General features: G+C 37.0%; 1 protein-coding gene across 1 annotated transcript in view; it reads left to right on the top strand.

Moving 5' to 3' along the window:
• The window catches only part of SHANK1 (SH3 and multiple ankyrin repeat domains 1), a 3668399-nt gene that overhangs the window by 3200693 nt on the left and 441493 nt on the right, over nt 1–26213 (top strand). Inside the window, exons 16-17 of the mRNA XM_044059396.1 lie at nt 11597–11732; nt 24850–24930. Coding sequence (XP_043915331.1) covers nt 11597–11732; nt 24850–24930 — 217 coding nt within the window. The remainder of the gene's footprint in view (nt 1–11596; nt 11733–24849; nt 24931–26213) is intronic.

The following is a 26213-nucleotide window of genomic DNA, read 5'->3' as shown; positions in this document are numbered from 1 at the left end:
AGCAGTTAATGTCAGAGGCAGCAGTTAAAGGAAAGATATCTGTGCTGGCATACTTAACTTTGGTGGTCTAGTATTTTGTTATGGTCACCCAAGCAGCAGGATCATGTAAAGGTGATTCTGTGTAGTCTCGAAGTAGTTACATTCATGCGCAGAGAAGTTTAGCCGTTAGGGGGGAGGGTGGGAGGAGCAAATACTCACAGAAGTTCAGGTCTTGCTTCAGACTTACCCTGAAGACCTAATAGATAACATTACTTACTTTGGGGCTTATAAAATAAGCTGGTTCTCAGGCAATGCAGGGCCAGTGTGTACCAGAGATATTTGCATAAGTCGTACAGGCATGGCTGATTGTGTAAATTAGGTTGAAGTTGATCCCCTTGCTGTTGATGACTTTGGAGTGTGGTAAATGGATCCAATTCTAAAGCGGTTCACTCCTGCAGTGGGGGTGGCTGCAGCAGGGTTGCAGGGGCTTGGATTTTTTCACCACTGGCTGTGTTTACAAGAAAAAATAAAGTGGTTTCTGGCTGAGAGAGATAGATGAGTAAGGCAGAAGGGATGATAAAGGGATTTAAAAGGTGAGCTGTTCTCGAATTCACTAAGAATGTAATGGCCGTGACTTCAGGCATCTTGCAAGGGCCAGAGTAGTATGTGGAGTACTGGCAAGACTGTTGGAAGGATTTGCCTGTAATTTATACTATCAGCAGTTTGTTCGGCATGCCACTCACCTGTTTAGATTTAGCATGAATCTGTGTTTCCTGGCTGAGTGGTGTACATCTTTGGAGGCTAGGTTTACGCATGCATATCAGTTGTACAGATGTTGCCTCATATTTTGGTCTGTTCTCATAGATTTTTTTTTTTTTTTTAGTAATAGCGAAGATGGTACCTCGCTATTGAGCTTACTTTCTTGAGGTGAAGTGATGGTTGTTTTCGTGGTCTGGGGTGTGTGCCTAGAATGGGCAGATGCTGCGCATGGATGGGAAGTCATAACACCCAGTCTAGATTTTACCTCGTATGTAGGTCCAGTTAGATAAAAGGGTGGTTTTCTGGCAACTAGTGGCACTTCCTCTATGACAGCAGTTAGGCTATAATGAGACATTTGACTTTAGGCTTAATGTACGGCTGGCAAATTGTGCTAATGCAGAACCTTCAGTTCGGTAGCAGCGGAGACCTGGAGGGGGTGTTGTGGTTGTGCGGATATTCAGTCTGTACCATACCTCCAACTCTACAGATTTTCACAGAATGTTGCCTCGTAATATCGGTCCATTTTAATGAGTTTGTCTGCAAATTACTGGCATATTAAGGACTAAATTTAAAAATGACAGACATGGGATCCATACAATCCATTGCATTCATTTGCAATAGGCCAGTGTCATAGTTCTTGATTTGTTGCCAATGGATTTGAACAATATCTATGGTAATGGCAGTACTCAGCTACAGATTTCATAAAGGATTTATATATATGTACATATATATATATATATATATATATATATATATATATATATATATTTACACACACACACACACACACACACACACACACACACATATGTTAATGAAGTTACGTTTGGTGCAAGGGTTCACGTTGCAATGAAACTGGTGGGGTGGACTACCGATGTCTAGAGGGGGGAGGTTAGACAGCTCATGGTGTTTGCAGCTTATGGCACTAGAGCAATTAACTGTTTTACTTAGGTGTTAGCAGAAATGTTGTACTTACATTTTAAAGAATATATTTTAACTGGGCAATGGCACCCTCCCTTTCAATCCTGTACACTGGTATTATAAAAAAAAATAAATAAATAAAAAAGATACATTTACAAGGTTCCGGTACCTTTCATGTTTGAAACTTGTCTAAAGAGAAATCTCACTGGCTAACTTTGATTTGTTCTCCTCTTCTATTAAGGTGCTTCAGTGAGATTGCTTGACCTAATGGGTTGAGAGGTATGACCATCGGTTAATATTCTTATTTGTTTAACCCTTTAGAGCTGATTGGTTTACTCCAATCTGTAGCATGAGGCCTGCGTTAGTTCCCCTCAGAGAAGAGCATGGCTAAACCTAAATGTTAGACTTAATTTAGGAGGTAAAGGTGTGGCCAGCATGGTTGTGATCAGAAGCACACAGATGAAGAAAAGTAGGTTAGTTGTATTACATGATTACCTCAGTGTAGCTTGTTATCTTTGCGTCTGCTAACTAAACGCCTTGCATAATGGTGCTATTTGCCCAGAGGAAGGTTGGCATTAGGGTTAGGATATTTCCCTTAGAGACATGATGCAGTGTTTGTGCTGATCTCAGCCTAGAGTTTGTTTCTCTCACAACTTAATTGGCCAGGCTTAAAATGACTCACAGGGGCCGTTAACTAGGTGGTAATCTGTGAGCCTAGGCCCATCTTTATAAACCATCATTTCCCTATGTTTCCATAGGGGGGTGGTTGCTGGGATCTGCGGGTTTACTCTTCTAACATTTATGTAGGATGGGGATGTTGGTGAAGAAAAATGACTGACTGTTCTGAAATGATAATGTTTAAAACCATTAGCATAATTTTACAGGACTAATGTGCATTTGTGAAAGCAAATTGGAATCCCGTCCTGTCGCTGTTGGGTTATGATCAGAGGTGGTACATGCTAGGTTTATTTAGTGGCAGCAATAGTGAAATACCGATATTGATGGTTTATAATGACAGCAGTTTGAGTGATGTTTTGGTTGGAAGTTGGCCACAGATTGGTCAGCTAGCTTAATGCAGGTGTTAAGGGGGGGCATATATCGGGGTTTCGCATGCTCTTTGAGCTGCATTCCTTAACAATCATAATGTGCAGAGTTTCACTCACAAGAGTGAATGGTTTAGGCTTAATATGGTCACGAACATGATTGGTGTAATATGTACCCCCTTGATGGTATTGCTCTTTGTTATGTCTTACAGCTATTTTATTACTATGGCTTTCTTATTTCTTTTCTAGCCATAATTCCACATCTAAGTATTATACCGGTCTTTCTCTGCCATCACTGATTCTTTTCTTTCATGTAAACAACCATTGGATACTTCTTAGGGTGTTACCTATTCAAAAAAAAAGTTTGTCATATCTAGATGTTTTGATAGTTGTGTTAGCCTTCATAATGTGAAAGAAATGGGCAAAATGTGGAACAAGTGCTAATGATTTACTAACAACTTCCAATAGGTAGGTCATAGGGTGGGTAAAATATGCTGGTTACTTACAAAGTAGATCCTTTTAATGAAGTATTATGATTTAGCTATGTAATTCTGAAAGTCACTTAATATGAGATATACATGAAGTCCGGCATTTCACATTTCATCATGTTGGGTCTATTCAATAACATGGCATATTTTGGGTCAATTAGTGATGTCATAACTGCCAGGGAATTCATGCTATTGCAAGTACTAACTTTTAGGCTTTAGGAGCAATGGATGAAAGTGACTTAATCTAGTTTCTTAGTTTAAATGAATAGTATGGTTCGAGAACTGGTTATTGCTACATTTTTGGGGAGGTTTTAGGATAAAAGAGGTGAAATTTATGAGCAAGGTGGCTCCTAGCAGTATATACTGTGAAGGAGTTCATGTGCACAGCTATTATTTTGTCTTTTATTTTGCAGATGGGAAGCCCATAGGATCATTAGTTGGTGGATTGTATATGCGTTCTTGAGAGGTGATGGTTGCTAAGCCTAGTTCGGTAAGTATTTAAGTTGACATGTCAGATTTGTAGCAAGGTGCTGCAAGGTGACTTCTGTTAACTTATAGGCATGGCGAAGTAGGAATGGCGGTGTTCAAAGGGAGGTGGGGTGGCTATAAAGGATGGAATTATTGTAACATGAGTTTGGGTCATCTTTTGGGGGCATGGGAGTGGGGTTTTATGTTCTTTAAGTATAGGACTGGATGATGGGTTCAGCGGAGGATTTTGATGCTCTGTGGGGTGTTTTCAGATTGCAGGCTGGCAGGTGTGTAACAAATACAAATGGAATGGTTACATAAAGGAATGTGGATTGTGTTGGTACTGTGCACTTTAAATTATGGAGTATAATTAATTGGAAAATTAATCAAAGGAATTCATTGGTCAGAAATGAGTTTAAAACCCAGCTTGTCCGTTATGGGGATGTTCTGATGAAGTCTATTGAATTAGATGAAAGCGCTTATCATTTTGTTATTTTTAAAATATTGTGGTTAATAAAATTCCTTTTTGGATTATTCAGTTGCCTTAGTGGATTCTAGCACACAGTACAGCGGATGTTACTTGTTGTGGATTATTACAGTGTGGACTTTCGCTTTTTTTTCTCACTGTATAGGCTGGCAGGAAGGGAATGCGAAGGAAAGATCTTAATTGTTTAGTTTAGGCTGGTTGCCTCTGATGGCAAACAGATGTTTCATAGGAAAGGTTTACCTGTTAAGGAAGTGGTCCTTGGTGGCAGTCTGCTGTGTGACTTTAGTACTGTTAACCATTATTTTGGACCACTGGAGTGGGATTATAGGAATAGAGGCAGTGGAAATGGGAGGACAGGCAGATTTGAGGTAGTAGGGAGTTATTTAGGGTTATATGTATTCTGTTTATGGAAGATGGTGGTTCTGCATGGTTAGGAGGGCTGCTGCTAAGCAGATGTTTTCCATGTTATTCAGTTTAGTTGGGGAAATTGGGGATTATTATTGTTTACAAATGGCTATCATATAGACTGCATTGGTAAATTAAATTGCAAGAGAGTAAGTAAAATTTGTTTTCTTCTACTACATATGGCAACTGTGAGCTAAATAGCCCTTACCACATTTTGAGGGGATCTGTGGGGATATTTTTGCAGTGTTGGTCACATACAGTTTCAGCAGACTATGAGATTGTTTCATATGGAAATAAATAGGGGCGCAGGTAAGGTATAGTTATATTTGTTATCTTTCTACTGTGATTACTTGCAGCATCTTCAGTGGGTATCATTTTACTTTTGGTGTTTATTCTGGGATTTATTTTATTGTATGTTTTTTGTTTTGGCTGTGAAAGGATTTTATGCAGGTAAGGTGGGGTTGGGTTGAGGTAAAGGAGATAGGTCAGCGTAATGGGGGAGTTCAAGGAAAAGGGCACGTTTTGATATGGCTTAATGACTTTAAGAAAGTTTGGGTGAGTGTCGTGAATTCACAGTGTTCTTTCTTTTACAGATGTAAGCAGTTGGGGCTGGAAGGAAGTGGATTTGGAAGGTGATGGTTTTGTCGGGGTGGCTGTTCCTGCTGTTCTGAATACACAGGTCGCAGGAGATGTTTTGGTCATTGGAGTGGTGTGTAATGAGGTTGAAGAGGGCAGTTAAAATGAGCAAAGGCTTGAAGGAAACTGAGGTGAAAGGTAATGAATTTTATTGCAGTGGTTGTTCTGGTGTGGTACATATTATTACTTTATTCAGGGTCATTGAGGCACAGCTGAATTTACACTGTTTTGGGATAGTGGGGTTTTTGATCATTAGAGGTATGCGAGTGTTTTAGGGGATAGTTCAGAATTTGAGTACCATGTGTATGAGGGGGGCTTAAGAAAGATACGATGTGTTGTGTTTCTTTGCAGTGAGGGCTGGTCTTAATGATCTAGCAGGAGTATAGAAAATGGGTGCACCGAATGATGTTTGGGCTTAGGATGGAAGCTTTAGTGAAAAGAGAGGGAACAGCCTGGTCAGACTGATGGGCGGAGAAGAGGGGCAGGCTTGCCCTCTTCTGATCCCCCTCTGGTGATGGATGTGCAATTCAATACATTTGGAAGGAAAGTGAGCAGTGGCTTTGGTGGATAAGTTAATAAGCAAGCTGAGCTGCTTATATGTATGGTGGTTTCATTCAATATATTGAAGGTGAGCGGGAACGCTGCCTCGTTAGTGCAGGGATAAGTGAACAAGTGGGGAATGCAGCTTATTCAAGGGTGAGCAGTACGCTGCCCTAATGGTTATTCTTCCATGGATGTTATTATCACCCGTGTCATGTTTTTGTTGAAATTTATAACTTTTGGTTAACAATCATGTTTATGGAAGTTTAATAAAGGTCGTCAAATGTCATTTGGTGTTGTGTGTTTGTTGAAGTGGAACAAGACAAATGAGGTTTGGAAAAGACCTTTTTGTCCAGGGACATCTTCAGTGTGGTGCTAGATACATAGGTTAGGAGGGATTAAAAGAATAAGGGTAGGATAGGGTTAAATGTGAGGCAGAGATGTTGAGGAAATTAGGTAAGAATAAAGAGGGGATTAGAGCGTTTTTGTCAAGTGTAACTGAAGTAGGTGTCACATTTTGGTGTGAAGTTGCTACCCTCCCTCCCTTTTTTATTAGCAAGGATTGTGTGTATTTTAGCAGGGAAGGGAGAGAAGAGGGACAGGTTTGCCCTCTTCTGTTCCCCATCTGGTGATGGATGTGTATTTCAATATGTTTGGAAGGAAAGTGAATAGTTGCTCTGGTGGACAAGTTAATAAGCAAGCTGAGCTGCTTATATGGATGGTGGTTTAAATCAATAAATTGAAGGTGAGCGGGAACGCTGCCTCTTTAGTGCAAGTGAGGAACGCTGCTTATTCAAGGGTCAGCAGTACACTATCCTTATGGTTATTCTTCCATGGATGTTATTATCACCTTTGTCATGTTTTTGGTCGAAATTTATAACTATTGGTTAACAATCATGTTTATGGAAGTTTAATAAAGGTCGTCAAATATCATTTGGTGTTGTGTGTTTATTGAAGTGGAACAGGACAAAAAGGACTATACAGTGTTGTGCAACATTCTGAGACAGTTTTAAGTTCTCTTGAGATATAAAATGAATGAAGATAAAATAATAGCTATAGCTGTAAACTGTGTAGTCTCATGTGATTTGGTTCATCAATACCCATATTTATGGGGACAGGATAAAATAAAGTATTTAGACATGTGGGTTAAAAAGGACTCTGCTATGGTAGATAAGGATATTTAGGAAGAGACTAAAGAAAATACAATACAAAAACTGAAAAATTGGAAGCTTGTGTTTATGGATATGAATAGCAAGCTACAGGTTCTGAAAATGTTTATTGCCTTTAACTTTATATACAGGTCAGGCATATACTTTATATACAGGTCAGTTCTGCTGGACTTATCTAAAGCTTTCGATACCATCTCCCACAACCACCTACTAAATCATCTGTCTAATCTCAACCTCTCCTACAAAACCCTTTCCTGGTTCTCCAGCTATCTTTCAGACAGGTCCCAGACTGTAAAATGGGGTCAGGGCACCTCCACCTTCCTTCCTACCCCCACTGGTGTACCCCAAGGTTCGATACTTGGCTCAGTACTATTCAATATCTTTATTAACGACTTTCACAAAGCCATACCCAATACTAATATCATACAATACGCTAACAATTCTACTTTGATCTGCTGCACCTCTAACCTAACAGATCTCCAAATACTAACACAAAAAGCCTTTTCTACCACCGAAAACTGGATGCGCCAAAATCACCTCTCACTAAATGCCAACAAAACTAAAATCCTTCTATTCTCTCCTTCAAAATCATCCCCTATTGATAAAAACTCACTTCAAATAACCAGCCTTAACAACTCGTATCTTAGAGGTTGTTCCCTCTGCCAAACTTCTTGGTGTCACCATTGATGAACACCTAAAATTGAACACTCAAGTCCAGCTAAACATAAAGAAAGCCATATAAAACTTGGCCTACCTTATAAAAACAACTACTTCTTCTCTCCTGCTAGCAAACTAACTCTCGCCACAACCTGTCTCCTTCCCTCACTACTGTATGGTGCCCCTCTGCTTAGTAATTTATCCTCCACACTCTCCTCCAAACTGGAAATATGTTATAATAAAATCTCTATATTTGCTACCAAAACCAAATCCTCCTCTCATTATTCTACTTCCCTTCACTCGTTAAATTGGCTTGAACTCCCCAACCAACTGGACTTTCTTCAAATCACCACCGCCCACAGATTACTGTTCCAACCTACTAAGTGCCTTGCACTATCCAATATCCTACAACCATATACCCCCCCATAGAACACTTAGATCTACCCACCAAAACCTAATTACCATCCAAATACCCAAGCGCCCAGCTGGTCAGCTTCTGCTATCCTTCTCCTTAGCTAAAAAATGGAATGCTCTTCCCTCCTCTCTGAAGACCTTTGACAACCTTGAAAACTTTAAAACTCTTCTTCATTCCTACCTTTATTTAAACAGAAAGTGCAGCTGTACTCTTCACCCCATACCTTTCAAGCTCTCCTCCTCTTTTACACCTGGCTAACCTTCTCATCTAGCTAACCTCTCTCACATATGCAGATTATATAAATAGCTAAACTGTAAAATCTAGCCACCAAGCTATATGCCTGCCTTTCTTGCCTAAACAAAATTGTAATTGTAATTGTTTGTTTACTTTTCTTTTTGAATGCTACCTGTTGTTTGTAATGCAAAGTTTCTCTGTAATTATTCATGTAACTAAACTATATATTGTGGAGCTTTTCTCCCCGGGCCTCCACTGAAAATGGGCTCCCCAAGCCCAGTGGACCTCCCCGATCATCAAACTGGAATAAATGAATAGATACATTTTATTTTATCAAATAGAGAAGAAGTTATGGATAGTAATTAATAAAGAATTGAAGAATTTTATCTGTAGTTTAGGATTACTGATTTGAAAAGATATTTTAGAATTACACAGTTAAGGCATAACCCTGAGGTATAAAACATACCTACAGAAACACAAGTAGAACACTATAATTCAAGGCGGAAACTGATGATGAAGCAGATTGAAATTCAAGAAATAAGGAGAAAGAGTGGGATTTTGGATTCAGATCCTTAAGGAGAACAACTGCCACACAGAATGTTATATTCATAAAGTAGTAGAACTAAGAAAACATGAGACTGGAGAAAGGAGTTTATGTTGATAGAGTGACTGCAATTGTGAGGGTAGAGAACAGGCAGAAGGTAGACTGAATTTACTGGAAAAAAAAAACTGGAGAGGAGCTAAGGTATAGGGAGCAAAAACTAGTGAGGGAGAGGTAATAGAATGGGAAGAGGCTAAAAAGCCATTTGGACTGCAGGCTAAAGACTGCCTTCCTCATCAGGGATTGATATATTACAGGCAAAGAGAAAGGGATAGAGGAATCCTGATTTTAAAACCTGCTCTTGTAAAGTTTCTAATTGAATCTAGAACAGAAGTTGCTGTTAAAAAGGGATAATTAGTAGGACATATAAAATATTGCCCAATAACTACAATAATTAATCAGAAAAGGTTACAAAATATTGGAAAGAGAGACTGGATAAGCAATTCACAACAAAACAATGGGAGAACATATGTATGGCTCCCAAATATGCAACAAGTCTAGAAAAGTTATAATTTTTGCTTGGAAAATTTGCATATGTATTTGTATACCCCCAAGAAGACTCCAAAGATTTTTTCCTCAGGTAGATTACAAATGTTGCAGGTGTGATAAGAAAGACAGAGGTAACTTGGAGCATATATGTTTTGGGAGTGTAATGAGTTGGCAGACTTTATCAATTCCATACAAAGTACTCTGTCAGAAATATTGGGTAGAAAAATGAGTATAAGTAAGGGAATTGTTTTTTTTTTTTTTTTTTTTTGAGCTTGGATACAGGATATAAATTGTCTAGACATAGTAAGGCCTTGTTAAGTTTAATTCTGGTGGCCACCAAAAATCAATTACTAGAAAATGAAAATCATACTCTATACCAACTGTATTTGAATTTGTGACTGTTGTAACAGAGATAAAATAAATCAAAGATGTTTAGAAAACAATAGGAGCAAATTACATAAAAATATGGAAAATATAGGAACAATACATTCAGAGAAATGTTTTGGAGGAAGAGTGAGGTTTAAGGCAATGCAGGAATTAAACAATTTATGTAAGAGTGGTTTGATAATTGTAGAGAAGAATATATGTGACACATAATGTCTGTATAATCCCTGTAACTATGAGCATGTTAATATGGTTAATATTGTTTGTTTCCTTTTATATAAATGTATGTTTGCCTGTGTCTTAAGTGTTAATTCAATAAAGGTGTTAAAAAATTATATGTGCCTCACTCCTAGTGCTGCTTATTGATTAAGCTTTTTAGATGAGAGTAAATACCCTTATTTAATTTTGATTTTAACATTATGGTAACTATGGTAAATTAAAATAATTCCAAGTGCTTTATTCAATAAACGTATCCAATGAAGAAGTCAGATGGTATTTGAATTAAGGAGTACAAAAAGAAAGCCAAAGAACAAAATAATAACATAGAAACTGAAGGTTTTTAGCACATGCTGATAACAGTCTAACTTTAATTTTCAAGAGTAATAATTTATTAATTTCTATTTTTAACTAATCTTGCTAGTTAATTTGATTAATTTATAGTTCTACTTACTCATAAGCTATGCTTAATGATACATTTCTCATTCAGTTAGGGTTCAAAACACATTTATTTGGTGCAAGCATCATGCTCCATGAAAATATAAAGCATAATGCTCAGGATGGAGAAACCTGATATAGGAAGCTTTTCCTTCCTTGAATTCCCAGGATCTCCACTAGAAGTATATTAACTGTATGTGGAATACTATTAAGTACTTATGCCAGCAGTGGCAATGGGATACTTCAGAACTGCAGCCTTTGGAGTCATCTGACACCTGTCCTAGTTATTCCATCTTGAACTTCCCCCAGGGCATGCACAACTTTACTAAGATGTGCAGATTATCTGTCGTGCAATTGGATGGCTTGTCACTGTCTGTTATGTAGGACACTGTAGGAAACATTTCCTATGATAAATTGGTGCAGGGGTATCAGATCTTTGTAATATTGTATTATAGGCTAGTTTAATGTTCCATACAAGAAGTATATTGCATTGCTGCTGCATGGTTCGCCAAATGTCTCACGAACAGATTAAACAGCACAGATGTCCGTAGGGTGATTGGTGGTGAAAACACCTTTCAGGCAGTATCTTCCACCTCTTATCCTGAGTCTTTCCCAAGTCTTTTAGTTGTGAACAACAGATAATGTCATGGAGGTTATTTAATATAGCAGCTTTTTCCAAATTCTGACTCCCTTTCCTAATTTTCTTTATGTTTTGCTACTATGAAAGATTGTGAGATATAGTGCATTTAATTTTTAAAATAACAAGTGCACATTCTTTTATAGTGCCCAATGCCTACATTCAGCTAAATAAAGAATTCTAGTCTGATGTGGTAATACCAACCTACAGGGGCATTACAGAAGAAACAAGGATATCCAGTATCACTCTTTCCCTTTTGAGTTGCTAACCATCAGATTAAAACTAAATTAAAACTATGGAGGGCTGGGGGATGAAACCCACTCACAGACATTATAATGATAGTCAGGGAAACAAACCTAATTTGTAAGATTAGTTTCATATTTTGTAGAATGAAACATAATTATGTGATTAAGATCAAAATGCTTACTGTACCAGCATGTGTTCAATGGTTTTATCCCATAACTCCTAGATGCTTTATAATGGCTGTTACTCTTTACGGCAAGACCTAACGTGGGACTATTCCTAAGATGCTGTTTACATATTTACATATTCATGAGAGTACACTTTTTGTGATAGGCTGATGCAAGGTATTTACAGCATGGTGATGCCTCCTTTTCTGTAATTATTCAGGTAAATGGGCAGAACGTAGTCAAAGTGGGACACAGGCAGGTGGTGAACATGATCCGACAAGGAGGTAATAACCTTATGGTGAAAGTCGTCATGGTTACCCGGAATCCTGAAATGGAGGAAGCAGCTAGAAAAAAAGGTATTGTATTCTTAGTCAAATGCTATTAAATTAAATAGTTGTCTTATTAAATAAGTATCTCATTTTTAAATCCTTAATTAATAATGTTACAGTTTATTTTATGAATTTATGAACAGTACATTATAATAAGTGAAATGACATTTTTAATGTGTTTGTTCTAGCATTAACAAGCATGACTACTTACATGTATCTGTAGTATTTTGACTATATAGCCAGCAGTCTTCTGCATGAGACTAGTTATAACTGTACTTATAACTAGAATGCTGTTGGTGTGTGTGTGTGTCTGTATTTATATATATATATATATATACACACACACACACACACACACACACACACACACACACACACACACACACATCTGTGTGCGTTCAAGCAAGTTATATCAATTATACTGCAAATGATAGATTTTATTTTGGAGGTCAAGAGAGAGAGACTGTACATACATGGTAGCTCAAACTTTGTCATGTCATTCAGAAACATTAAAACAGAGTTATGTATACATGTTTATGCTTATTACATTCCTGTCTCCTAGTGTCTTATCCATTCATTTCTGGAAATGAGCCAGTTCACTACTTTCTGTTCATTTTCTCTGTGTCCATTTTAGAGTAGATGCTACCTGCTTTACTGTAGGTGCAAATGAGCTTTTAAATCCCCAATACATGATAGAAGAGATAAATCACCACTCATGTACGTAAAGAATGTAGACTGAAAGGAGTGCATTGGCTTATGCAAATAATTGAAACAAAGGCTATTAATGCAGAACACAAGCACGGCTGAGATTTACAGTTAAAGCCTACTGATGGGGATGGTTTCCTATTCACCAGGGTTTTCTAAACTCCTTAATATAATATGCCAAAGAGTTGCAGTCACTTATAATTATATAGATATTGGCCGCTACTTTTCTTACCTTTCTGTATGACTGTCATGCTCTTCCTTTTTTAAATTTAATTTAATTTATCAATCTTTGAGCTGTGTAAATTAACTGACATTCTGTAAGCCAATTGTCACAGTTGCATATAAATGGTATTTTACAGTAGCCAACAACCGGATTATTTTTGAAGTGGGGGAGTAGAAAGGAAAAATTCACATGCAGACCATGTAGACTCCATCATAAGTGGAACCTGACATCAGGAATAAAGCTAATAGCTTTTATCAACAAGTCACTGTGCCACACATATTTTCTACTAACTTTTTATAAATTTACTTCAGGTCATTTGAATGTTACTTGAGTCATTCTTCCATGATGCCGTCTAGTTTGCCAGGCCACCCCATTCTCTTCATCATTTCCTAAAGTGAAATGCTGTAGCACTAGCATCTGTAATTATTCTTCTGATCAGTGAGGCTTCACTCATCTGTTTCCTTTTACATCAATGATCATCTTCCATGACTGTTTTTATTCAAAACACATATCCATTCATTGGGGGATCAGTAATACCATCCATATCATCTTACTTTAGTATGTAAAATGCATTGCCGTTTGCACCTCACCCCCAGTCTACTATGAGGAACAAGTTAAAGAAATAGGTGGTAAGATAATCAGCTTCTATTCCTCACTTAGACATTTATGAGACTTAGTATACACATTAACAAATGCAGGACACTGGAAGACTTACCTTAACTCTGGGAGATTATTCTTCCATTTTAAGTCATTGGTGCATTGCCATTGGTCTGTAGCTTGAATATCTGATGGCCACTGATTCAATAGAAAATTGAGGAATCAGTACTGTATGCATTGTGAATGAATCAGATTTTGTGGCTGCTTCTACAAGTCTGTTATCTATGAGAGCTCAGTCATGCTAAATGAAAGAGGTTTTGAAAGAGACAGTACTTGGTTGTCATCAGGATGTCTGGATAAATAAATATAATTCTGTGTGATAAGAATATGATTGCTTTGTAAATTAACTATATTGTTGAATTTGTCCTGCACTTAAGTTTTTTTTTTTTCTCTCTGAAAAGCTACATATAACTGCGCACCACCACCAGGGTGCACACCACAGACTGAGATGGCTTACTAGTAAATTGCTTTGACGTCTGCTATACTTACAGTCTGTACTGGTGGTTGTGTTCTGCTAAAATTTATACTCTATACTATAGAGTTTGTGTCACCTCCAGTTATCAGAGACACAACACTCACCTCACAAAGCTGCTGTCTGTTCAGCTTAATTGTTGACTGATTGTATTTAGAACTCAGACTTTGCCTCAGGACTCCCTTAGTATATGTTACAAACTACACATAGCTGGGTGACATCATTTTTTTTTTTTTGGCAGAGAGGGGTTTCTGTAATGGTAAATTGTAACACATGAATTCACTCTTCTGTTTCTTTTTTTTTTTTTTCTGGTCAGAATGTTGATCCGTTGTATCCTGATTTCTCTGTGAGGGACATCACTGTAAGTTTGTGAGACGCCCATGTATTTATGTTTCTACCATTCTGTCCAATTCTTCTTGCTGCTTTCAATCCTGCAGCTTCTGCTTTAGACCTAAAGATCTTTTCTTCCTGCTTTGTGGCTTGCAGGTGTCAATCATTTATCATTTTTGTTAAACAACACTCAGAGTGGTTGCACTTACTAGTTAACCTTTACTGTGAAGATTATATTTCTTTTTTACCCCCCCCACAAACAAGACAAGAAACAAACTAGAATGGACGACTAGATTAGGAAGAGAATGGAGATTCTAAAAGCATAAAATGTTGCAAAAATATAAAGCCTGCAGTTGTAATGTGGATTCACAGGACAGTACTTAATTTCAGATGGCTCCTAAAACAGGTGCATGCATTAATAATCTGAAGAACCAAAATTCTCATTGGGTCAATCTAAAGACTGCAACATAGCAACCCTTTTCTTTTGTTGGTATTACCTGCAATCATGTCAGATCTATGTATTTTTGTGTTGGAGCAATTTAGCACATAAGTAGCCTTCAGATATGGTATAAAATGTTTTTCCCCATAGAGTTCTACCCTTTAGTTATCTTTTTTTAACACTTTGCCTGTGAATATTTTAAAATTTGGCAAGAAAGATACATTCTTCAAAAATGCTGTCAATTTGAGATATTTCAGAGGTGCAGAATTCAAATTTTTCTGCACGTCCCCAGTGGCTACTATTCATTCAAACTAATGTTCCTGGTCACTTACCAATCAAAATGATGCATAACTTTGTTTAATATAAATCTTGTATAGACACTTCAGAGACAAGTAAAGATGAACCCTGAATGTGAACTTGGAAGGCATGTTCATCATGCCCAAAAAGAGGAGCAGGATTTTCAGTAAAGTGTTGCTGTAGTACATACCTTGCCAGAATGAACTTAATAAATCTTGGTTAGAGGTTATGAGAGGTAAGCATTATGTGCAAATGTACTGTGCTTCAACAAATGCCTCCCCTGCATCCTCCGCTGTCTCCACTAGATAATGACTGGTCCAGTCCCTCCTTAAAACCTTCCCAGCACATGGATATGCCATCTTTCTAGCTAGCAAGGCAGGGAGAGGGAGAGAGACAGAGAAAGAGAGAGATGTGGTTACGTTTGACACTAAGTTGATGTTAACTCATTCCATCTCTGGATAGTTTTTCTGATTTTTTTCTTCAGCCAGCATAACTAATCTCTAATGGAATCCACTGCTTAAACAAGTTAAATGATTATATGCCAGGATATGACTCTGCACTTGAAGATCTTATATAGATCCTACATGACTATTCTGCCAAGAGCAGTTTGCCATCAGCTTTCTAGATTGCTTGTTATAATATAACTGGCAATTGATAAAAACTAGGATGAAGCTGTCTATTACTTCTACTTCTCCTCCATCTTGAGTAAGTATGTTGATTTTACAAGTTGTCAGGATCTTTGTCTTCTTCATGTTAAAGTGCAAACCCATTTTGAGAACATGTTGCTTAATGCAGGTAGGACTCTATATAACAGATTGTCTTCACTTTCAGCCAGTTATGTGTTATATCAGCATAGAAAAGGTTGTTGATTATTCTTCATCCTTTTCTTACACTTTTAAGTTCTTTTGTACAATCCTGCATCTCTGATGATTTGCTCTGCATATAAATTAAATGGTTTACCACCGTATAACCGATGGACGGATGGTCGAGCCCTGATGACCAAAAGGATTGTGGAAAATATGCACATTGCCAAACGCAACTGTATCGGATCGCAAACCCGTGTCCCCTTTGTGACCCATGTTAGTACTCATTTTGGATGTAGAGCGGTTGAAAATGTCATATTTGCTGGTTTTGTGACATTCCAACCGTTCAACATGCAAAAATGTGGTTACCGGAATTGATCATTGTTGGGTTTGACCACCGCGTTTTCGGTTATGTGGTGATAAACCAATTAAACACTTATAAGGGAAAATATGAAATGTGGTATACACCTTTACCAGTTCTAAATCATTTGTTTTATTCCTTTCTGGTTCAAACTCTTGCTTTTTGATAAAAGTAAAGATTGTTCATGAGTACTGTAATGTGTTCTGATACCCGTTTTTTTCAGTGTGACTCGGAAACATTCATAGCTAGTTACTAGGCTTATGGTCTCGGACACCATTAGGAAACATAGTTCAAAATCTCAGTTCACCCCAAACACTGTCTGGTTAAGTCTCCTGCTCAAGGTCTCACAGCTGGCATTTGAGGGCAGAGGGAATTAAACTCTGTACCACAGGGATTATAACTCATAGCCATCTGCCAGGCATTATTTTTATAGCCAGAGGCCATGCTATAAATAATTTGTATAGCCCTTTTGATATTATTATTATTCTGTTCTCAAGGATCCATCTCACAAACATGATGATGGTCGCTTCTCTTCACTGTTTCTTGAATCTGGCTTGTACTTCTAGCTACTCCAATTTAAAGTATAAATATACTTTCCACTGAATAGTCCTGGGAAGAATCCTTGCAGTGATTGCATGATCACTTCTATAATCTGTTTAATCACTTTTCTTCATGTCTGGTATAAACACATATCTTTTCTAGTCAGTTGACCATGCTGTTGTCTTCCAAAAGTCCTTACTGGAAAATGTAAGTATTTTACCTGCAGTATCTTAGTGATGTAATAGTTCAGTGGGATTGCCACCATTGCCCATGCTTTGTTCATTGGAATAGCTTTCTAATTCATCACCACTGGTACCAGATTACATGAATTATTAATATTTTTGATAACAATAGTATAATTACACATTTTAGTCATTCTGCCTTTTCTTAATCTTATCAAAATCATTCAGCAGAGATTCTTTGAACATTTTTTAAACTTTTCAAATCGAGATTGAATTGATCTCTTTAGGTATCATAGCTTAGAGGTAGAAAAGGAACAGTCTTGTTCTCCTAATATTTTCTAATTGTATGCCCTTGCACATGCCATTACAATAATTCTCTATCTTATCTGGTGGCACATTGGAAATTATGCAAACTTCTGCAACTACCTATTTTTTACCCCCTGGCTTTAGCTTCACAATTTTTCTGAGCAATATTTATGGCCCCATTGATCTACTATTGTGACAGGTTTTGTTTTTTTTTTTCACTTTTTGCAGCCACTTTACACTTTCTTTAGTTACAAATGTTTTTTTTTGTCTCTCCATAAGTCTTCTAACTTTGCATTATCCTTCCTTAACTTATCAAACAAGTTTTCCAGAGAGTCTTTGAACTCTAGCATAATATTTTTAAGATCTTACTTTACTTAGTACCTGAGTTGTATACTCTTCCTAGATTACAAATAATGATACCTTTTACAAATGATCTAGGTGTTTTGACTGAGATATAGGTGGTATCATCTGCAGATGGTCAAATGCATCCCCCATCACAAAGGGGACGTTTATATACCCATTTTAAGACAATGCAATATAAATGAGATAATAACAGTGGATTTTAATGTAAATTAGAGGATGTCATTCCCTTTGGAATATAATGTGGACAGTATTGAGATAAAAAATACACAAGGACAAATGGAAGTCTCTGACAGATCATAGTAACTTGTTGAGCATAGGTAATGATCCACTAGCAAGAGGTTTAGCTATTTAAAGGATATGACTGAAAAAGATTTGAGCAACAATGTCATTATAAGTAAGACACCTTTAGGTTCATTCAAAACTGTTTTTTGCAAGCAAAGCAACTGTATATGAGACAGCTCTTATGTAACAGTAAAAATCTTAATAAGAATTATTTGAGTTAAAAAATATACACATCTTTCTAATGGGATAGTGTATTTGGGATCCTGTTTAATTTGTGATCTTTTTAAGTTGAAAAGTCTTTATGTAAATTAAATTGATGAATGTATGAATATTACCATGCTCTCAAAAACAAAATTACTGATAACTTCCAATATAAGCATAGTATTCACTGTAGAGATTTCAAAATTGCTTGTTTTTGTACTAGACATTATTGAATTATTCCTTAGATGGGGCAATGTCAAACATACATTGGATATGAAGGAATTAGACTATCAGTCCAGGGGTGGTCCCTGGACTGAATGACACATTGTCTATCAAAAGTGTCTTGAGGTTAAATTCTTATAAGAGGGAATTGATGTGAATCGGTTTGTGTTTTATTGAGTATTTAACACCAGGTGATTTTGAGAAATTTCTTTTTAGACTTATTTTTTATGGATGTATTGTTTTGAAGAACTTTAGATGAATGTGTTCTGCAAAAGTATTTTATGTCCTTTAATACATAGCTGTCATTTTTTAAGTTTACTTAAGTTGTCTATAACCAGATGTGAACTGTGTTCTTTCTGTTTTGGATTGTATAGTTAAAATACAGCTCTGTTGTCATTGTTTTTTTGTGGTATATGCAGTCAGAAAATTGTCTGTAATTCATGGGTTTGGGTTCAACCTGTATGTAAAGGGATAAGATGGATTGCAGTGTAACTTGAAATACCAAGTTGCCCATAATTCTTTTACTTTCCACATAGTCAAAGACCTGCATTTTGTGGAAAAACCCGCAGTGTTGTCAGGAAGTATGTGATAACAAATGATGACTTGAACAGTGGTGCAGTGGGTAACAGCACCATCTCACCAAGCTTGTGTCTCTGGTTGAGTTACATTTGCTGTGATTCGTTCTATGTGGTGTCTTCATGTATTACCTCTGCTTTTATTTTATTTATTATTTATTTCAATTGGGTAACCTGGGTGGAGTACTAATCACAAATTACCAATTTCAGTCTCAGCCCTGGGAAAGTGCACCAATAAATTACAGTCCAGACAGAAAGACAGATACAACAAAAGGCTTAGTATACTTAAACACCCAGTATGAGAAATTCTTTGCATTATTTATTTAGTTGATTGAAGTTGCAATAAGCATATGCATTTTGCAGAAGTTATATACACTGTATATATGACAGTCAAATATTAAGGCATGGTGTCATTGTTAGAGAGTGGGTAAAATTGTATGCTTAACTAATGTGACTTGGAGTGTAACATTTGCATTTAGTAAGTTTTAGAATATGTGTTTTTAATAATATTTGCATTTAGTATTTCTTAGAATATGTGTTTTAATAACATTTGCATTTAGTAAGTTTTAGAATGTGTTTTTAAATGTTTCTGGCATACTAGGTATGACGGTTCAAAGGTGATTACTAACCTTGTGATCCTTGGGGTCACTGTAAGCCTAGCAATGCTTCCCAAATAACTACAGCTCTGAATCAAACCATGTACCTTTCGTCTTTAAGGTGAAAAAATTAACCATCAGGGCAACCCTTCCCCTTTCTTGATATATATTTTTTAGATATGATCGAATAGATTCTCAGAATTTTTATAGAATCAGTGGTCTTGATCTTGGGGGACGCTTCTTCTAAGGGAGTTAAAAGGTAATGTTTTCTGAGGTTATGGGATGGAGTTGTTCTATTAGTTTACGTTTTAAAGTGAAGAATGTTTTGTTCTATATAAGTTTGAACAGTTGGGAGCCTAATAGTAAGCCAGTATTTTAATAGACTTGGAGCCATCTTGTTTTTTCTTGGATTAGGGGAGTGAGTGATGAGCCTGCATATTTTATTTGTGATTGACTGCATGTGTGTGGCATTTGTGTCTGAAGTAGATGGTATCAGAGAGGAGGCCATACTCCAGTTAAGAGAAGTGAATGATTTTAATGATGGCTGATATGGATCCTTTTGATAGAATTTGTAAGAGTTTGTCGACCCAGAATAGCAGTGAATAAACCTTGTTCCTGTTTTTTTCTCAAGACAGGCAATGAAGCTGAGATATTTGTCTGGCTGCAAACCTAGGTATTTGACCTAGGTATTTGAAACAGCTATGTTTTCTAAGCCCATGTTTCTGAGGTTTGAATCCAACAGCTCTGATTTCCACCCTGAGACCTTCCAATTTATAATACATGCCTGCAAGCATTTGTGCTTTTACTTTCATTTCAATCTAAAACTAGAGAGAGATAGAAGTTATCTATTAGTTTTTGAGTGTAGGGAGTCTTGCAATATTCCTAGATATTTAAAGTTAGGATTTACATATCATCATAAGTATTTGTCTTCTCATTTTATTTGGAAATATTTTTTTTAGATTTGAACATTAAGCTTTAAAAACAGTTTATTTTTCCTTGAAAAAAAATTTTGGATTTCTTACCTTATGAATGATTTCTGATAAGGCCATCTTTGGATAAAAATGTTGGGAAAAAACACTATGATGCAAATGAGAGCATCTAAAACCCCATGATTTCTGGGTGCTGGTGGCTCTAAGATGCCTGGCTCCATTCATTTACTTAATCCAAACTGATTACACTTGAATCTTTTACGTTTACCGTGTTTTTAAAAGAAGGAGAAGAATGTTAGGAAGTATGACAACTTGTAAAAAAATATAAAGGAAGTAATCTGTCTGGATGGTTTGGGGCCATTATAGGAGAAAAAAGGTAACAGTAGTGCACTGGAAAGTACAATAGGGACCAGCGTGCAAAACAGGGTTCCCACAGAGTCATTTGTCTAGGGTTTCATTTCACTTAAACCTGGACCATTTCATTAGATATTCCAAATAAAAATTCCAGGCACTTACAGCTGCAGGCAATAAGATTAAAAGTCTTATATGAATCCAGTAAAGAAATCCAAATGGCACAGTTGTATCAAAGGTTTAATAATAAGCGCTTTCACGGTTCACCTGACCGCTTCTTCAGACTATAAAAATACAATATACCAACATGTTTAAATACTAAAACATGACCAGTCACAAAGAATTAATTATTCACTCATTAAGGATTTAAAGCAATATGCACACAAATAATAAAATACCTAAAAACAAATACACAACATTTCAGTGTTTCAGTGCACAACTTTTTAAAAATGGTTTCAAAGAAACTTTAGTGTTTAAACCAGGTGGTTTACCTGCTTTGAAAAACATTATCCACTTTTGCTCATTAACTTCTGTAATGTTTCTCAAGTCCCCTCCCCTGATATTGTCATGTATAATTTCTAAGACAAAACATTGGAATTTTTTTATTTGGAATATTTATTATTTTATTTTCCAGTCACTTTATTCTGGTATTTGGCGTATTGACTGCTGCTACCTTTTCATTAGAGTCTGAAATCTGAATTATTTATAGTCTGTAAAATGACTGCAATGAATGGGTACTAAGGCAGTCTGTGGATGAAACTGACTGACCCCATATGTTTCTTGACCACAAATAATAGTCATTGTCCTGCTGTAATATAGCTCAAATCCTACCCTTTTACAATTAGCCCTATACATTAAGTTGCTTCCACTAGCCTCCCTCTGTTTTGAAGTCAGCAGTTGCCACTGTATGTCTTCTGTTCAGGTCACCCAGATCAAAACAGGCATTGATATTTTAAATGACTCATCATCATAATGTTCCAGCAGCTGATCTATAAAATGCCTGGGAAGGAAAAAAAAAACATGACTTTTGTCTCTTTCACAAATCTTGCAGGTGCTTTTTAATGGCAGTAGTAAAAGCAGCTATGGCCCCGTGACTATCTTCACAAAATGGTGGCATCTTCTTGAGTCTAAAACTGCATTTACAGCAGCATGCCCATATATGGGTTTGTGAATCAAAAGTAGTAAGCATACAGCCATGCATTATATAGTTGCAAAATTTAGTGATATGTCGGGTGGGGGTGGGGGGGCTCCTCATAGATAAAAGCCTCATCAGCTACATTGTTTTGTGCCAGACACTGCTTTGGAGGAACTCTCCTTGAAATGCTTCATCTTGCTGAAACCATGCTGTCCATTCGATATGTTGATGTGGCTGCTTGTGTTTGTTTGGAGTTTGAGACTGGTCCTACTGCAGCAATGTCACAGGGCTGCCCAACTTTCCTTGCAGCATCATTTTGTGTAGCATGACATAAGCAATGCACAACCCACTTTCTGTGTTAGGGAAGTAATTCAGTGCTGTATCAGATGCATTCAGGCAGAGGGGAATGTGTTTTTCAGCACACTGAGTTCGCAGTTGTCACATTCCATGTCACTGAATGTTAGCTGTCATAATGACATTTACTAGACTTTGAAGACTGGAGTACAGGATTCATGAACCATTCAGTAATCAGCATCATGTGCAACATAGAACAAATGTATTTTTGGAGAGGTAGCAGTGACATACACACTTTCTGTATCACTAGTCATTTAATGTGCACAGTGAGCTTGCACTTACCAACAAGATGGCCTAGTGAAAGTCATCTTCTGCATGCCAAATGTGACAATCATGAGAAATGTCAGTGCACTACACAAATATATTGGCAATAATTTCCTTTGCATACCAGACTGCCTGGCAACTCAGGAAATGGTAGCCTTTTCTGTTTACTTATCCATGCAAGTTAGGGCCAGGTGGGGCTTTTTGTACCACATGGGGAACCTTTTTTAACTTTAAACCTGAGCTAGGTAAGCAGTTTTATAGAAACTCTGCTCAGTGGCAGCTGTCTCTTATGCAGGACTGAGGAACTTGAATTCTCTTTAATATGCTGAGGCATAACGTGCAACATGTCAGTATTCTTTATGCAGATACCTTTGCTACAACTAATATGTCTTCATTTGGTGACGTAGGAAGTGCAAGTAATCTTGAGGTAGCTGCCTTTGATACAACCAATATGTCTCCATTTGGTTAGTGAAAGGTCCCATTAGCTAAATCACTGAGTGCTATATATACCTTGGTCTGCACAGTAATAAGAAGGCCATATACAACCAATGATTTAGTATGCAGTTGTTGCACATACACAAAATTCCTTATTGTATCCTACTCTACGTAAGCCACTTATCTCCTGGTCAGTTAAATTATGAAACAATCTGCAGCCTACAGTTTCATCACTGGTGTGGTCTGCTACAACAAGAAACTGGGTTAGGTGCTTTTCAGCAAAGACTATTTTGATGCCTAACACATTGATTTGTACAATGCCACGTCACAAGTGTTTGTAGAATCACAAAATCGATTCTGCAAATTCTTGGAGATGTGACTAAAAATTGTGACTATTTTGCTTGTCTATATTTCCATCTTGTTGTTCCACAGCTTGGTTATACTCCTTCAATTACACCTCTTTATGCAGTTATTTGCATGCACTTCATAATGCATGGTGCACTTGTCCTCCACTATTGTGCAACTTGTGCCTTTGAATCACCAGTACTCTTGAGTGTTGCTGCTAAATGCAGTAGCTGTTGCCATGTGCAATGTAAGCTGACAATGAATTCCATTTTTTTTTTAATTTGTCTAAATCTTTTGAGTTTCTAATACCATGACAGGAATAGACTCCATTCCTAAGTCAAAGTACCACTAAGGTTCATGAAATTTGTATTGTTTCAGTCTTTGATGTCAACAAGAAGTGCTCTCCACAGCACACACAATGTGCCCAGTAATGATTCATTCTACAATTCGTATGGAGTTACATGTACTGGTCTTCTTCTTCTTCTTTCGGCTTTTCCCGGTTAGGGGTCGCCACAGCGGATCACCTTGTCCGCACATTGAATAGCAGTGGAGTTTTACGGTGTCGAGTTGCCAGCCCGGCGCCCAACCTTCCACAGAAGGCACACTCACACGCACACCTAGGGCCAATTTAGAGTGTCCAATCCACCTGCAGCATGTCTTTGGGATGTGGGAGGAAACCGGAGCACCCGGAGGAAACCCACGCGACCACAGGGAGGACATGCAGACTCCGCACAGAAGGCACCCCAGCCAAGGATCGAACCGGAGAACCTCTTGCTGTGAGGCAGCAATGCTAACCACTGCACCACCGTGGCCGCCCATACATGTACTGGTAACATATCTAAATATCATTGTAGATTCTTTTTTTATGAGCCCCGTTGCTCCTACTACTGTTGGAACTGTCTGGGTATCTTTCTTCCTCATTGCTCTCATTTCTGCTTGCAAATCCTGATATTTTATAACTTTGTGTCTCTCTGTACACAAGACACTGTAGTCACTGGGTATGGCAATTTCAATGATCAATGCTACTTTTGTCTTCATTTTATGGACCACTATATCTAGTTTTCTGGCATCTATCCTTTGAATTGTTGATAATGCGTGACCCAGTGTAATGTAGACTTCATCATTTTCCATGATGATTTGTGGCTCATGTTTCCAGTGTTTTTCTACCACTTCTATACCATAATGTTTGCCCAATCCCCAGTGCAACAGTCTTGCCACTTTATTATGCATTTCAGTATATAGTCTTTCTGCCATTAGTATGTCACAACCAGGTGTGCAACTGTTTCCAATTCTGTTTTACAAAACCTAAATTTATCTGTTTCTCCCACATTTTCAATGGACTTTGTACACCAACATGTAGTCCACTATCTTGGACATCGCTTTGATGAGTAGTAAAAATGCTACCTGTTAAGAAAATAAATGTTATTTCTTTCATGTATCAGTGAAAGTTTTGTGAAAAAATATATGTAACTTGGAAAAAACAAGTGCATTATGTTAGAAGTAAATGCCTACCATGCATGACTTCTGTTTAGGCTGATGTGATTCTGCATAGCCTTGCCTTTCTCTAAAATAAAAATAAATTGAATCCCTGTTTGAAACCGTTAGCTCATTTTTTTTTCTTTCAGAAACATCATTTGAGAGATATTGTATGTTTGCTCACCTTTAGTTATAGAAGCAGTTGTACTTGTCTGAATCAGAAGAGAAGAAATATGTAAACTTACAAATTGTCTTGTATGAACAAAGATTCACACATTAATGTTTGATTTATTTGTTTCAGTTCCACAGCAGACAAAGCGCCTGACCACTCCTGCACTTGCCTTACGTTCCAAGTCCATGACGTCTGAGCTGGAGGAGATGGGTAAGAAGACACAGATTTTCCAAGCAGTAAGAGATACAACTACAGGGGCAGGGTTATTATACAAACATCAGGAAAATATGTCACTTTACTACCTTTAAAAAATTCACAGTGTCATTATATTAAACAAGATAAATAGTTTTTTTTGTTGTTGTTTTTTACCCTTGTGAGAGGTCTTATAAAATATATATGTTTAAGTGCTTTATCTGCACTTGTCTTGGCAGAATTTATAGTCTGTCATAATGCACATAGGTCTCAGACTTGATTTAGAGGTAAGGAGAGAATGCAAGGGTGCAGTAGTGCTGTCTGGCAGTTTATTACAGCTGTGCATTCCTAATGAGCTTTATTTAGTAGCCCTGGGTTTGAGTCCCTGAAGTGACCATTTGTGTAGAGTATGATACCAAGCAACTCAGTAAACCAGGCAGTGTTCCTGGATCACTAGTCTTTGGTATCCTTTGTACATAGTAGTTTTAAATTGTTTACAAATAAAGAACTATGAACAAGATTAATTTCCTTAAATAAACATGTCAGAAGTAGTTTCCAGTTGCTTGAGATGTCAGCCAACTGATGTGGCAATGTTAGAGATAGTTCATGCATTCCTGTTGTTTTCATTTTTTCTAAAAGAGATTGTAATAATTTTATACACATTTATTTAATTTATTTCTTTGGACAATCAATATATTTCCTTGAGAGTGTATAGTTGGTTAATACTATTTTTTCAAACAGTAAAGAATGGTTGGTATTTCATTCCAAAAAAAAAAAAAGCATCCTGAAGGGTACTTTGTTTTAGCGATCATTAATGAAAGATATTACATTTTTCTCTGAGGAAGTTCACTCTTAACATCTGGTGTATACTTCTTGCATCAGTAGCCTATTGTATTCCTGGACTCACTGAGCTGATGGTTTGATTCCCAGCCTGCACCACTCAACAGTACACAGAATGGAGATGTATAGCTTTATACTTTTCTCTTGCCATTCAATATTTAAGCCAGCACAGTTTGTTAAAAGGCTTAGCAAAATCTAAAATTGAATGACATGCATGTAAAGAGGTATGCCTTTATAAAGCATTTAGTTACTTTCTCATTTCACTATGCTGGCTTGTGATAAGTTACAATTCAAAATGTTTTGCTTAATTTCTGATACTCTGTCTATAGTCTAAAGGAATAGAACTATTTTATTGCTGTTTATATTAAGCAGCAGAACAGATCAAGGTATTTTTGTAGATTCATAAAATCCTCCAACTTTATTTTTTGGGTGCAGTATCTTTCACTGTATATCTTTTTTTA

The sequence above is a fragment of the Protopterus annectens genome, chromosome 17.part0 (assembly GCF_019279795.1).
Source record: "Protopterus annectens isolate FY-2018-M chromosome 17.part0, PAN1.0, whole genome shotgun sequence".
NCBI classification, from domain to species: Eukaryota; Metazoa; Chordata; order Ceratodontiformes; family Protopteridae; genus Protopterus; species Protopterus annectens.
This window is presented reverse-complemented; position numbering and strand designations above follow the sequence as displayed.